The sequence below is a fragment of the Falco biarmicus genome, chromosome 4, assembly GCF_023638135.1.
Source record: "Falco biarmicus isolate bFalBia1 chromosome 4, bFalBia1.pri, whole genome shotgun sequence".
Taxonomy (NCBI): Eukaryota; Metazoa; Chordata; class Aves; order Falconiformes; family Falconidae; genus Falco; species Falco biarmicus.
The window spans coordinates 3247644-3263315 of NC_079291.1; the positions used below are offsets into that span (position 1 = coordinate 3247644).

The following is a 15672-nucleotide window of genomic DNA, read 5'->3' on the forward strand; positions in this document are numbered from 1 at the left end:
ACAAGTGGTTTAGCCACCAGGAAACAAAATCACTTTGGACCCATCCTGCAGGGCTGGGAAAGTTTTGCGGGGGGTGGTTTGCTCACTGAGATCCCCTTGTGAGTGATGGCAACCCCTTTCCAAAAGCTCAAAGCAGTCAACTCAGAGAGGAATAAAGCCCCCTCCCACCCTTCCCCAAAGTGAAGGTGGACAGAGCTGCCCTCCTTGCCGCAAGATGTGTGACCAGCCCAGGGGTACCGGGGGAGAGTGGGTAGCATGTTTCATACCTGAACTGGAACTGCTGTTTTTCTGCTTTGTGTTTTGCCGAGACTCTTTCATCCACGGGAATATCTGTTTGGACATGGTGGGTGAGTTAAGAGCCGGACTCTTGGTGGGGTTGGCTGGGGCAGGGTTGCTGCTGGCATTTTGAGATGGTGAGGCAGAGGATGGAGGTGGAGGTTGTGCCTGCTGGGCTGGAGGCGGCTGCGGTGGGGCCTGTGGGTCAGTGAGGCCGGGGGGCTGAAGAGGCTGGCTGGGGAGGGTCCTCATGCAACTCTCACTGACGTCATTGGCCTTGTGGTGGGACACAGAGCTGCCGGGGGACTGGAGGGAGCACGCGGGGCGGTGGTACTCAGTTTCCACAAGTGATGAAGATGGAGGATATTGCTGCTGACTCGCATTATAAGTGAAACCATTTGCTCCTTGGTAGGGGTAGGCACCATAGATTGCAGAGCTGTCGTAGTAGGTCGCTTTTTGCATTTCGTTGTTTCCCAATTTTTATTTCGCAAACTGACAGGGTCTTGACACCCTTGGAGAATAACATTGGCACCCCTCTGTCACGTGGCGCTCTTCCTCCAATGGCCTCTCCGGGCAGACCTGGGGTGTGGGGAGAGCAGAGCAGGGTGAAGAAATGGTACAAATCCATCTTACTTTCAATAGCTAAGTGACATGAAAGCCATAAAAGAAAAAGTGGTCAGCAATATTTAGCAGCATGACTTGGCCTCAGGCGCAGAGCATTTCGATATAAAAGCTGCCTGGGTTTACTGGCAGCTACAAATATGCACTTTGCTGCACTGGGATAGGGGCTTTCTAGGGTTTTTTCTTTCTTTCTTTCTTTCTTCTTAAGAAACAGAGCAGGGCACCACACGGCAAGGCAGTCAATCGTTTATCACCGAGAGGCTGTTTTAATACCAGTCTCTGAGATAAGGGTGATCGAGGAATCAGTAATGTGGAGGGGTTGGGCTGTTCCTTCATTCCAGCTCTAGGATCAAACTCTCTCCTGTAACCGGCGTCGTTTTATTTTTAGCCTTTCTCTCCAGGTTACGGTTTTCCATACAACTCGAAAGAAAATGCGGGAGATTGTTCCTGTCTACGTGTGGCAGGGGGCAGGAGCAGGGTGGAAAGGTTTCCTAGCCAGGGATGCTTCAACATCCCGATCCCAAGTGACGGATTTTGGCTTGTCTGTGAAATGCTCGATAGGAAAATAAACAAAGCCAGCGCCTTCTCCTCTCCGTGCTCACGCAGCACCCTGAGCCGCCAGGTCACGCACCTCGGCAGCAGCGGTTTCTGCCCGGGCGAGCCCCGGCCGCCGCCCGCAGCGGCTCCCGCTCGGCCCCCGCAACGCGGCCGGGCCGCCCCGCGCAGCCCCCGCCCGCCTCCCACCCGCGAGCGAGTCCGGACCCCGCGCTGCACCCGGCGCCGCGCGAAGCCCCTTCAGCGAGGCCAGCGGGGCAAGTTGGGCTCTTTGGCGGCTGTTGGTTTGGTTTTTTCAGCAGTTTTTTCAAGACACTAACTTTTCGTGGAATCAGCCAGATCCTACCTGTTAAAACATGATGGATTGGGCAAAAAACCACACCAGGAACCTGAAAAACCAGCGTTCATCTCCATGACCACGGCTTGAACTTTCCTTCCAACTTAGCGATAATAGGTTCTGTCTTGGAAACTGCTATGTAATTTGATGTATGAGGGTCACTTGGCTAGGGAGAGGGTGGACACAAACCCAGAGAGAATGCTTCTTCTGCCGGGGCGAATCCCTTTCTTTGCCTCCCCTCCCCGTCCCCCCCCCGCCCCCCCCCCCTCACTTTGGTCCCCTGTCCTTCTTTCTGGGATCTTTTTTTTTTTTTTTTTCAGCCCAGATTAAAGCCTACTGGTCACCTGCCTGAAAATAACCAGTTAAAGAATCCCCCACATTAATGGGAGAGAAGACCTGTGAGTAATCTCCGATCTAGGAGCTCTTTCCACAGGCACTCACATTGTTCTCAGGAATTAAAGTGTGTTCCTCACCGTCCCCTTACCCCGTTGCTGAGAAACAACCACGTCTTTTCGGATGGGGAGCTCTCGTTTCTTTTGCCACTTTCCCTGTACTTCAGCAGCTGGATATTTTCCCCCCAAACATCTAACAGGGACAAATGCTTAGGGGCGAAAAGCCTTACACAACATATGCACCAAACGAGCTCCTTCTACGCCTTTCAAGTTATACAAGTTCTTAGAAAACAGCATTCCCTTTGTTGGGTAGTGACAGAACGAAGGTAACACACCTACAGCAGGGCGGCTACCCTGTTATTGCACTAATCGAGCTCTTTGGATGTTATTAAGCTAATAAGCTGATGGAGGTCTGAGGTGCGCGCACCATTTCCAGCTCCTCGCCTCTCCTTCCTGGTGCTATCGAGGCCTGGTGTGATTTTCCTCAATTCCTTTGAAAGAGAAAATGTAGACGCCACTGCCAGAGGAGAAAGAGGAAATAATGAGCCAGCGGTGATTTTACAAAGGCACCCGCCTTTCATGATCGCGACATCAAATATTCCGCCGTCCCCTGGCCGCTCGGCAGCGCAGGCAGCGCTGCGCAGGGATGCGGAGGGCGCTGCTCCCGCAGCCGCCTGCCCGCAGACAATAGGCAACTTTACTCGGAAGGCAAAATATTATTGAAGCTTCGGCCGCCTGCCAGCAAGGAAAAAAAATAATAATAAATCAGCTCCCGCCTTTGGCTTCGCCAAGTTAATCACTTCCTACAAAGTTATAGAGAAGCGGGGGTAACCTGAGGAGCGCCCGGCCATTCCTGGCAAAAGCGGGAATAGCGGGATTAAGAGCGACAACTATCATAATAACGGCGCCCTAACGGGACTGGAAGGGGGGAAGGGCGGGGGGGGGAGCAGTTTGCCACCCCAGCCGGTGCCTGGGATGGGAAGAGCTCTCCTCTCCCCCTCGGAGACAAAAGGCCAAGTACCACAAACACAGATGGGCCCCCAATTTTTCCAGTACCCTTTTAATCGTCTCCATCTCCCATTTGTGCATTACACCTCTCTGCCCCTTAACCAGCTTCTCTCCCCCCCATCCAGACAGCCCGGAGACAGCAGATGAAAGCTGCTAGGGTGAGGCAAGTCCCCCTCATTTCCCCCACTCCCCACTTCAGCTCTCCCCTACCCTCTCCTTCCTTCTACCTTCCCCCCTTCCAAAGCACACCAGTTTTTGCCTTGTAACTCCCATCCGAGCCCCAAATTCTGACTCTAGGATGAAAAACCAGGCAGCCCCCTGAAAGATTTCCTGAAAGATAAAGACAAAGTTGAGAGAAGGTAGGGGGGGTGAGGGGGGAGAGAGGAGAGAGAGCTGCCTGAACACGAAGTGTAAGGGTATCAGTCACTGCCTGGAAGGAAGCCCCAGCTTGTGAACTCTTCTTGAACCGACATTTAAGTCTACGGTCATAAATCACTGGGACATAAACTCCGCCATTCACGACTGATAGCAGCGTATTTGTGGCCTGCTTACCTTAACTTCTGACGACTGAGGCGGAAGCCAGCATGCTCGCGCTCTCTCCCTGTCTCTCTCTCTTTTTTTTTTGGAGGCGACACAACCCAGGGCGCAGGGGCTGTCTGCCCCAGCCCGGTCCCTGCGGCCGCGGGGTGGGCACCGGCTCAGCTCCTCCGCACCCGGCACCCCCCGGCCGGGAGGGGCGAGCCCTGCCCCGCACGGGATGGGGACGGTTGGTCCGGACCCCCGCCTCCCCCGCTCCCCTCCCGCTTCAGGCTGCCCACCCTGCCCCGAGCCGGTCCCCGGCGTGCCGGGCTCCCCCTGCGCGGGGCACGGAGGACGGGGATGTTTCCCAGGGCTGCTCTGGGAAGGGAAGGAGAGAGAGGGAAGGAGAAAGAGGGGTGTGGAGGGGAAAAAGGGGGGGGGGGGGGGAGAAAAAGGAAGGAAGAAAGAAAGGCGGCCGCCTGGGGAAGCCTGGGGCAGGGTGGGGGCAGGGGAGGGAGCGGAGGAGCGCGGCAGTGAAGGAGTGCGGCCCCCCCCGCACCCGGGCGTCACCAAAGTCCAGGAAAATTATGCTAATGAAGACAAACGGCGCTCACAAAGGGTCGCTCTCACCAGCCTCCGGGGGTGCTGCTGGGGGGGGCCTTGGGTTTGTCCCTCTTACCGGTGGGCTTGGGGGGCGGCTGCGAAATAGACCCTCTGCCGCTCCCCGCCGCCGGGAGCCCCGCAAAGCCCTAGCCGAGTCCCGGGGAAGAGGGCAAAGCTCGGAAAGCCGGGGCTGGGTCCGGAGAGCCAACCGAAGCCCACCAGGATCCCCGCTCTGGGCAATGCTTTCAGAGCCACGCTGGAAATCATTAGAGTTACTAATTATTAACTCATGCATGCGTGAGCGCGCACATACACAGATGTACACACAGACACACACACACCCCCCTCCCCCAGATATCCCCAGCACTCGGGACGGGCACAGAGGCGCTCACACACACACACACACACCAACCCCCCCCCCACACACCCGCAGCCCCCTGTGGGGACGCGTGGGCGGCAGCCCCGCGTGGACGCGGGCCCGGTGCCGCACAGCCCGCCCGCCTTCGCCTCCCTCTCCTCGGCAGCGCTGGGGCAGGCGCTCGCCTCTCGCTCCAGCGGCCCGGGATTTGGGGGTGGTGATGTTCCCCCTCTTCCCTGTAACAGAAACACGGCAGCGACCGTGCAAACGTGAACTTAAATGAAGTTGCAGCCCCTGCCCCTCTGGAAGCCGGTAACTGGACTACGGGCTCCGCACGTTAAGCAGAGGCTCCGAATAATGCCTAGGTGTAAATTTGACGTTACTTCGTTAATTAAGGCGTTACAAATATAACTACTCCGCTTAAAGCACGAGGGAGCCCGGTGTCATCTTAAAGCACAAACAAAGCGAGGGGGAAGCGAGAAATAAAAAGCACTATAAGGCTGGGGTGGCCTCTTACGCATACCAATGGTTTTTGTCATTTATGGCTATGCAAGATTTATGACTTCATGCACCAAAGCTGTAAACAGAGTACTAAAACAGAAAACACTTGCTCCTTATGGCATAAGTGAGAAGGCACCACATGAAAGGGGAAGCGGGCAGCGTAGGAGGAGAGGAGAGGCAAAAATACCGCGTATGCGTTTTGCTTCAAACAATCCCTTGAATGTCGCATCGGAAGAAAAAAGTCTTTTTAGTCAATAATCAACCCCACACTTTCTTCTGAAACTGCTGATCTGCCATTCGCCCACTTGCCCGACCAAATAGCGAGAGGCAGCGCTGCGCCCCGACGGAGCCCCCGGACCGGAGAGGAGGATTTGGCGAGGGAGAGCTGGGGACTGCAGGAACCTGCGGACGCCGGGGGGAGCCTGCCGGTTTGGGGAGCCCTTGCCGAAAGCCTGGGCGATCTTCTCCTAGGAGTGCGTTTAAACTTGGGAACGATCTCCAGCGGGATATTTTGACTACATGTCTGTATTTAAGAGCGGGGACGAGGAGGGAGGGGGAGGGGATCTTTTTAAAACTGAAGGGATTTGCAAGGGACTTTAATCGTGAGAACCGAAGTGGTTCATAAGAATACTGAAGTATTTCCTCCATTCGTCTTACTGCCTGCAAAGAGTATTTTGCGAGAGTTTGCCTCTTAGTTCCGTTTCCCCACGCCCCCTCTGTCCCCAAAGAGGTCATTTTAAACATGAGAAGATGATTATTTTTTTTAATGTCTCCTGTGATGTCGGGATAAGTGTCCCAACGCACAGATCCCCGCTGCTTTTATCTGTTTTTCCCTCCCAGAGGCCGAATATTTTCTTTCTGCTCTATTCCGCGGAGAGCGATAGGGCTCAGCTCGGGGAGGGACCGGCAGCGTTTGGTGCCGATTCCCGGGTCAGAAATGAGCTGCCTTTTCTTCCCGAAGGGTCTCATTCTGCGGGACTCCCCCCGTTTTCATGGAATTACTCTTAGTTTCCGAATAAAATAATGCCTGTAAAGCTTATTGTCCTTGGATGCTCCGAGGTGGAAGCAGGCAGCACTATAATTCGAAGCTGATTTGGGGGAATCTCTTAGGGATGAAATAGCAAGGCGAGGTGCTGCTGGAGAAGGGGACCAGTTCTGAAAGTGGTGTCTCTCCAAGTCGTTAGAGAGTTAGGAGGGCATATTAGCTGCCTTAGAGGAGGACTGGACAACCGAAGCAAGCCGCGGCTAATCTGAATTATTGTTTATATTCGCTAACGCTAAAGAATGGCAACGGATTCTTTGCTATTTGCTCAGCAGACTGAGGTTATTTACACAACTCGCCGAAGTCCCCCTCTCCTCCAAAATTCTTCTTGCTTTCTTTTGCTCTAGAGCAGGACTGTGTTATTTATGAGTGTTTTAACTGGGTCAATATGCATCCGAACTGGGTCATAAATCAGAGGAAACGCTGCCAAGTAATTGAGCTGCAATTAAAGCTTGCATTTTATTTTTGAGGCGCGTTTTGACCCATTTAAAATACGGCAAAGCCAACCTTGGCTTTTAAACACACAGCTGGGAGCGAAACAGCTCTCCTCCCCTCGCCGAAGAGAGACACCGGGTTTAAGAAAGGACAACGTGCTTCAGTATGGCGAGAAGGAGAAATAGCATTTCTTTGGGTCAGTTCTGCTCGGAGAGCGGCTTAAAGAGCAGGAAAGCGAGAAACCAGCCCCAGCATCTCTGCCCTGCAGGTCTCTGCGGAACGGTCGCCAACAGCTTCGAGTGTAAATAACCCTTTTTTGTTGTTGTTTTCAGAGGAGTTTTTATCATCGTTGGCTTTTCTTCCTCTCTCTCCCCCTCTTTGTGACTCCTTAGAAGATGAGTAATTACAAGCACCCGGTAACTGGGCACAAAATGGTGCGGCAGGAATAGGCGAGAGGCACGGAGCGAACTGGAGGAAAGCAGGTCCCAGCGCTCCGACCTTTCCCAAAGCCGGGACACACCGAGGAAATGTCGTTTTATAGAGCATTTTGCTCTCCTTGGACAGCCAAGTAATCTTTCATTTTCGTCATTTAAAGTACATTCTTTATCTATAGCTACGCACACATGTTTATCAATATATGCAAATGCTTACATATTTATACGCAGCAATATATCTATATTTATGTAAACGACGGTATAGGTATGAATTTAGGACTAGTGTATGTTCTCCCAGAAGATAATGTCCACTCCTCCCCATTTTATTCTCGCTTTACAGATCCACATTCGGACAGAGGGAAAGAGAAAAAAAAAAAAACCACCCTCTATTTCCAGGGCTGATTTATTGTTAGAAGCCATGGCTGGCTCCTGGTTCAACTCCTCCTCACCGCGAGGAAATAAAGAGGAGCCTCTCATTTGAGAAGGGGAAGCTTCACCATAGAGCTGAGCGCCCATGCAGCCCTCCGCGCACGGTAAACAAAGTACCACTAAACCATCATAAATAAAATGGCAGCACGATCGCATAGTCATCGATTTACGGAGCGGCAGCGGCCGAACAAACACCCATAAAACAACAACGGCCGCCGCCGTCGCACACTCGAGCACGACCCCGACCGAGGAGCATCCCTCCCCGCCCCCCCCTCCCCTCATCGTTTTCTCGACTTCCCCAAATACATAAATAAATAAACACACAAACACACAAATAACATACTAAAATAAAATGAAATAAAGGGGAAAAATCCATCCAAACACGATAATAAAAGAGGCTTCCCCTCTCTAGCCAGTCTTAAATAATTATAAGATGGCAATTGAGGGGCTGGAGCAGAGGCAGCTGGCCATCAACAGCAGTGTGGGATCTCTATGGAGAAAAATAAATAAAGAAGCAAACTCTCCCTGCTCTGCTCGCTGCGAGGGGAGAGTTGAATATTTACCGCAGCAAATTGAAACAAAGGGGGAAGCAGCCAGGCTCCGGGTGCACACACACCCGCACGCACACACACGCACTCGCTCCAGCCTCTGCTACTGACCTTTGCCTCGAACAGCAATAACTCACCACATAAATGAACAATCAACGGAAATACCTTAAAATAAAATCCATCCTTTCTAACGAAGCATTTCGTCCTCTCGGCTCGACAATAACCTTTCCATAAGGAACCAAAGCTGTCAGCGAAATGGCCAGCTCTTGCGGGGACGGTGATGGGGGCAGGAGGAAAAAAAAAATAACAGAAAGCAGTGCTTGCTCTGAACAGAAACTGGAAAAGCGTAATCTCAGACGGAGCCAGACCGGGTCTCCACTCCAAATGCCACAATAATGCGCTGTATTATGTGCTCACGTGGTCATACGTCAACTTAAATCCTTTTATTTGAAATAGGGAATCATTGAAGGAACAGGGTTTCTTAGCGCGAGCCTTTGCTTTTTAAAGCCTTAACCCAATATGTTGAAGAAGAGTTTTAAGGGAGGGGAAAAAAATAATCCAAGAGATGCAGATGACGGGGAGAGAGGGGAGATTGGTTTGATTCTTTTTCCTCCCACACCAATATTTCTTTACACAAAGCCCATTGGAAGGTAAGAAGAATACTTCTTAAAATATGGGATTACGCTGCACTTTGATACTTAGCCTAATTAATCGACATTTGCTCCCCAGGCCCGCCACTCTGCTCCACATCGCATGTCCTCTGCAACCCCCGAAGAAAGTCCAAATCTTAATACAATTATTTCCAGCCCCCTTCTAAATGGGGCGATTACCAGACTCCCCCCACACCCTCAGCCGCCTCTACCCTGCCATTGTAGAAGGCTTGCTCAACTCCCACACGCTACATCAGGGCTCCTGTAGAAACTAAAAAGACCTATAATTACCTGACAAAGGCAAAAAAGAGTCTCTTCTAAGAGGCTAGTTGGTTTTTGTCCTTGTAACACACTATGAAGAGTACACCTTCCTTCACTGGCGTGGCTCTGAATTTTGCAAAACCTTTTGGGACCTTGCTGTTAAACCTGTGCTTACGCATTTCCTATACAGCTAGTTTGAGTGATGCACAAAATTATAGGTTTCTAACGATGAAAAAAAAAAAAAAATTGGGGAGGGGGAGCTTGCTGCCTAAGGGGGAAAAATAAGAAAAAAAGAAAAGACCAAAGTTGTACGCAGCCCCCGAGCCACGCAGCTTCGCCTGTGTGTGAGCACACCACATCTTCCCTGTAAGATTGTTTAACTTGTGTTATTGACACAATAAGCTAATCAAACAAAAGAAACCCTCAACTCACATAGCTCTTCTGGAAGGAGTCAAAGAAAATCAGATAGTTCACGCTTTTAAGGTGCCCCTAGTCTGGTTCTGTGACTCCAGCATTTTACATCATGATGTATATACACTTGCCTAAATCTTTCCACCATCCCCCATGAGCTCGTAGAGAACTTTCAGCTAACTGCATATCCCTTCTTGCAGCTTCACCTGCACTCCATTAAACTGAATGGAAGGAGTGTTCTTTCTAAGGGCAATTTTTAGTGTTACGGACAAGCCTTATATACTCTCACTTGGATTGTAAAAGTGGGCCACTGGAATTTAAACCCATCAGTAGCAGTGTGTAGTAGTGGACATTGCAGCAAAGTCAGCGTGACATTACAACAGAGAAAGAATTTGCAATTTTTCATATGGAAGTGACTAAGCTAGTAGCAGGGTATATGGATATTATCCCTCACTAAAAACAGGAATAAAAACTATCCACCTTTGGAAAAGAGACTGTATTAGCCACACACGACATGCCCAAGTCTGTAGCTATCAGCACGACTGGTAACTCCTCAGCTCTCGCACTTAACGTAAACCAAGGCTGATATTTATTCGAGATGGATTCACGGCTCTTTTAAACACGATGTGTTTAGATCCCATAAAGAAACACAGAGAGAAGTTCTTCTGCAACAATGAAACTGAAATTAATGGGGAATGGAGCAGATGTTGAAAAAACCAGAGCAAGTCTTTCTTGGGGCTGTTCTAAAAAGTTATCGACTGCTTTGCGTCAAAAGCAGAAAGATGGCTTTAGAAGTTACAGTCCTGAGCAAATAGAAAGTACAAAAGCAATAAATCACAATCATAAGTCAGCTTAAATGCCTTAACGCTAGCTATGGCTATTGGCTTCAAAACCCTGTTTCTATGAACATCTTTATTAGTATTAATGGTCAAGTTAATCCTAAAACTACTGCTTAACAATTAACTTCGTGTATGTAGTGGGGAAACTAATTAATTCTCAAAGAAAAGTAACTTCTTGACGTGTGAATACCTTCCACAGGGTGTGCTTTGGGAGGGCAGAAGGGGGAGCCTGCCTAACTTTATGCTGTCCTGGATCGCAGCTGAAAATTATTCCCTTCCGCCGATTTTGGAGAAAGCTTGCTTTGGTCTAGTATCGTGATTACGAGTTTTCAAATACAAATTCAAATGATTTTGCCTGTCGGAGACGCTGGATTTCCCCATATATTGCTTTGTCCCAGTTCCTGGACATTCAACGTTGTGTTTTATTACCTCGATGATTTGGAGACCTGAAACATGGTTCCTAGCAGAAAAATGTGGAGTTTATCAGTAGGTCTGCTACTGATTTTTTCTGTGCTTTATGCACATGGCTTCGAGCTGAGCTGAAATTCCAGGCTCAGTAACAACAAACAGATCTGAGTTCATAACGTGCTTCATTAAGAGAGACCCTTTGTGCCAGCTCTGGCATCGATAGCCACTCTTAGCATTAATGCTATTTACAGTTACCTTCAATATAATTAGATTTAGAATTTTTACTGTCTTTCAAGTTTACTTTTATGCCAGTTGTTAAGAGGTAAGCCTATCACTCCCATGTGGAGGCGAAATGGGAATCACCGTACGATATAAGCATTTATTTCCTTGCTTCCTCGAAAGATTTGAAATCTGCTAGGACGCAGAGCTGTTTACGTACATCTGTGCGTCTGATAGAGATAAAGTTGGTCTTTGATCATTTCCAAGCAGATAAAGGGAATAGAGCTATCGCTTGTGTGCCCTTATGGGAGAAGTTCTGCTTAGAGTCAGCTGAGTCTGCCAGTGTTGGGTCCGTTAAGGAATCCCAAATATCTCTGTACGCAATGCTGTGGGTACATGCCACCGGAGGAAGGTTCCTTCGTACCGTATTTTCGCTTTTAATTTCCTAACACAAGCGTGAATAGACATTTGCAGCGCCTTTTTGTAGTTAAGATTTAAGCAGCCCATTAAGCCAACACAAAGAGCCCTTGTAGTCCTGTAATTTATGGCCTCTTTTAAAAGGTAGTAAAATATACTAATTGTACATCAGCGTCCAAAAATAAGCAGGTAAATCTAGCAGGACTTTGAGCTAATTCTGTGTAATCCTCCCCTCTCGGCGGCCGGCATAAGAAAATGGTCACTATGAAAAGCATTACATTTCTCCTGCCGAAGGACCAAGCGCATCAAGGACTCCAGCAACTCTGAACCACCAGACACAGACCTCCGCCCGCTGCAAAGCAGGCCCGGCCAGACAAACACCCGAAACTTACTCGCGAGCTATTCTAGTGCATGCACGCAGACAAAAAAAATCAGGTTTTCTAACATCCCCTCATGCACTCCACGTTTGCAGGACTGGTTGCGGAACTGCTCGAAGAGGAGGCAAACAGACAAGCCGCGATAAGCCATTCAACACCGAAATGGCTCCAACCCGCTGCCCTTCGCCTTACGCCTTTGATTTGGGAAGGAGCTAAGAATGGACAAAGAAATTCTCAACCTCTTTCGCTCTTCAAATGACTTTGCATCCTTCCTGTCCCCAGTGCCTTTATATGGATGGTGATCACTCAGGTCCCGTACACTTCTTTGTCTGCCCAGACACGCGCATTCACCACCCACGGAAGATGAATAGAGCCAATCCAGAAAAAAATTCCAGCTAGGTTAAATATTTATCACAAACACAACAACAACAAAAAATCTCATTCCAGCAGGCTTCTTCTGCATGCAGGTACTAGGCAAATGGCTCCCTTACAGCTGCGATCGGCGCAAAAGCAGCGGCCGGCAGCCTGGCCGCTTCCCGGCTCTTACCTCCTCCAGCTGCGCAGAGTTGAGCTGACGCGCTCCCAGCTTCCACCGCCCCAGCCGAGCGGCTTTTTTTCGGGGCTCCCTGTAAACAAGCAACAAACAGTGCCTTACCGGGGCGTGCGGGGGGAGGTATTTTGCCTCTTCATAGGCAATACATGGTTTGCCGGGTGCGCTGGGGGAGCCCCGGAGCGGGGTGGGCAGGGATGGAGCGGGCGCGAGCTCCCGGCGCGGAGCGTGGGTTCCCACCCGGGTGAACAGCACGGGGAGCTGAGAAATAAAAGCGTGCGGTTGTTGGTTGTGTGGGGTTTTGGGTTTGGGTTTTGTTTTTTTTTTCTCCTCCTTTCCCGTAGACAGCTATGCCTTCTGTCTCCAAGTGTTTGGAAATATTGTCATTCCAAACTCTTGTTACATGAATGTCTGCTTTATTTTCCTCTGGGAAACTTTTGTTTAGGATCATTTAATCAAGAACAGACATTAAACACAAGTCGTGGTGTTCATCTCTGCTGAATAAAACGCGGAAAGGGTTCCAGTTTAAATGCGGGGTGTATTGTGGTTGGGCTTTTATTCAAATGGTTAGCCGGGGCCCGATCCTGTCACCACTAGTGCAATAAGAGACTAACAACTGACCTCACTGAAGCGGGATCGGGCCCAAAGTTGTTTTTTTTTAAAAAAAAAAAAAAACCAAACCCACCACACTGAAAGCCATTGAAGGAGAGGGGAAAAAAAAACCTGGACGGCTTCTCTTCCCCTAAAATAAACAATATTGCACAATCCAAAAAGACAATAGATTATTGGCATGCCACTTTACATGTATCACGTTTACAGAATTTGTCAGATATAATAATGTACCCTTCGTATTCATTCTCGCTAATAAAACCCATCTAAAGCATCTTAAATTTGTCAGTAAATGTAAATGCTAATAATTAAATAACACAGTTCTTGCGGAAGGGTGTCATCTGAGCCTTGGAAATATTGTCTGTCTTGGGAGAACTTTTAGAGCAGAGGCTTTGCTTTGGTAATTTAGTAGTTCCATAATGACGCTAATAATTTTAGATTTGGTGTCGAACTTCAGTCTACATAAAATCATGCAATAATAGCCTACTAAGCTGTTTATTGCCGTCTCATAAATTTGAGAGCGCTGACTGTTAAAATCTACTGGCAAACACAAAAGAAAATGGAAAGTTCAGTCTGCAATCACAGATCCCGGGCGCTGCTGCCTGGGTTATTCTTATCTCTACCTTTCGCTCCCCTCGGCTCCAACACAGGGGGAACCCCCTGGCATTTTAGGTTCAAATTCATACCTTAGCCGGTTTGATCCCTAATCTATAGTCACGTTACAAACGGCAATACTCGTCGATCAAGTGCGTCGTGACTGGGTTGCCCCACTCGTGTTAAATATGGAGCGTGTATCTGAAAATGGTGCCAGAGATTTTCAGTTATTTATTTTGGAGCTATTAAGTCACGCTACCTTATTTTACACTGCCACAGTCCTTTAAACTATGCTGCTTCTTGAAAGAGTTGTTAAGTAGCAATAAAGCACTCTAAAAACGCTATGAATTTTTTTTTTTAATTAGTTGTTATCCCAAACTCTAATATTCATTGCGGCACTTTAAGTTCGTACATAAATCGTTCAGACTAATGAGTCATAGAGAAAGTCGCCCATGACTTTTCCTTTACAATGCTCACTGCCTTTCCATTGCTTTTTTGGCCCTGCATTAGGAGCCGGTGATTTATTAACGCCAGGAAAATTGAACAAAGCAGGTCCTCCTGCACTGTGGCACCCAGCCTTCCACAGTGTGAATTAGAACATTATCGAATGTGTTTGCCTCGGTAACACTTAATCACCAAAAGCCGTAATGTGACCACAAGGCAGCTAAAACAAAGATTTAACATTTCTAAATATTAAACTTGTTAAGCAAACGCTCAGCAGACAAAGCAAGCACAAACAATTAAAGTCATCAAGCTAGAAATACACACTACCTACTTACCAACACAGACCCTACTGCTTGCTTAAGAAGTTTAGAATCTTTCAAGATAAATCAGGTGGGTTTTTTTTAAAGGGAAGGAAAAAAAAAAGAAAGAAAGAAAGAAAGAAAGAAAGAAAAACAAACTCCAGTAATAAGGAGTTGAGTTTCACTTCTGAGAGAATCACTCCTAGTGAGGACTGACGGCCACAGATCCATTCCTGACTATCTGCATTAATTATTTAATGAGTCACGTGACCCTAAAGATTAAAATTTCAATATCTCCCCCAGAACAGACGCAACACCTTTATCTGCGAGCGCAGGGATCCTTGTACTTGGGTCCCCTAATCTCTGCTGGCTGTCAAAGCTCCTCAGCTTCTAGGGATAGCGCTTGGGCATCAATAACGCGGGTTTGTCCCGCTCGGTACAGCGAGATGGGGCAGCTTTACACACACACCCGCTCCCCCAAATTAGCCAGTTGAACCCAGATCCTCATTGTCTGCAGCGGGGCGGGAGGGGGCTCTGCGCACTGCTGGCAGGGGGACAGGAGAGCATCAGGGCGGCGTCCCCCGGGCTGCCCTCCGCGGGTCAGAACTGCCTGTCCGCGGGCCCGGGCGGAGCCAGGGTGGCTGCCCAGGTCCGTGGGGAGGTGGCCGCCAAGCCTCCCCTGCCCACGCCGGAGCCCCGACCCACCGGGACCCGCGTGGGCTGGGCTTGGGCGCCCGCGCCTCGCCGCGCCCTAGAGGACGGCCCCGGGGCACCCCCGGGAGGTCCCACCCCGCCGCGGCCCGGCCAGGCCGTGAGGCACCGGACTGGGCGAGAGCCCCCGCCTCCCCGAGGCCGGCCCCGGCGGAGGTGTGGGAACGGCGGCCGGGCCCGGGGCTGCCCGGATCGGGCCCCAGCGCGGGGCAGGGGGGCACCGGGGGGTTGGAGCTCCATGGCAAGCCTGTCAAGATCTCTGCCTGTGTGAGGGCTCCCCCCACCCCTTCCTCGTTTACAAACGCTGTCCAAGAAGGCCACGGGGCGGTGAGGACCCTGAAGAAGAGGGGTGGGGGGGGAAGAAAGAAAGAAAGAAAGAAAGAAAGAAAGAAAGAAAGAAAGAGAAGGAAGAAAGAAAGAAAGAGAAGGAAGGAAGGAAGGAAGGAAGGAAGGAAGGAAGGAAGGAAGGAAGGAAAAAAAGTCTCAGCATTGCGTAATCCTCTAATGCAGGATGGCTCTAGTTATTAAATACCACAAGGCGCTTGTCACAGCTGAGTTCCCCGTGTAATAAAACACCAGGTATAGCAAGAGCTTGCAGGAGGAACGAGGAGGGGGATCTTGGAAAAGGAGCATTTTTCTTGGTGGGTGGAGGGGAGGGGAGGTGGGTACCGGAGTTAACGGCGTGGCCGTCCCTGCGGCCAGCAAGTGACTCTGAGGTGACTTGGTCTTTCTTTGAAATATTGACAAACTTCCACTTCCAGCTTTTTGGGCCGCTCTCGCCTTTGTGGCCAGAGCAGATAAATCCGTGTGTGAGAGACACTGGGA

General features: G+C 49.8%; 1 protein-coding gene across 2 annotated transcripts in view; it reads right to left on the reverse strand.

Moving 5' to 3' along the window:
* HOXA3 (homeobox A3) overlaps positions 1-15672 on the reverse strand; it is a 45553-nt gene that overhangs the window by 3383 nt on the left and 26498 nt on the right. The window contains exons 4-5 of one of the 2 annotated variants that reach the window (XM_056335915.1): positions 12188-12266; positions 267-855 (exon numbers count right to left, since the gene is read on the reverse strand). In XM_056335915.1, the coding sequence (XP_056191890.1) occupies positions 267-738 (472 nt within the window). In that variant the 5' untranslated portion in view covers positions 739-855; positions 12188-12266. Of the gene's footprint in view, positions 1-266; positions 856-8223; positions 8442-12187; positions 12267-15672 lie in introns of those variants that run through there. The other variant, XM_056335916.1, reaches the window with a different exon arrangement.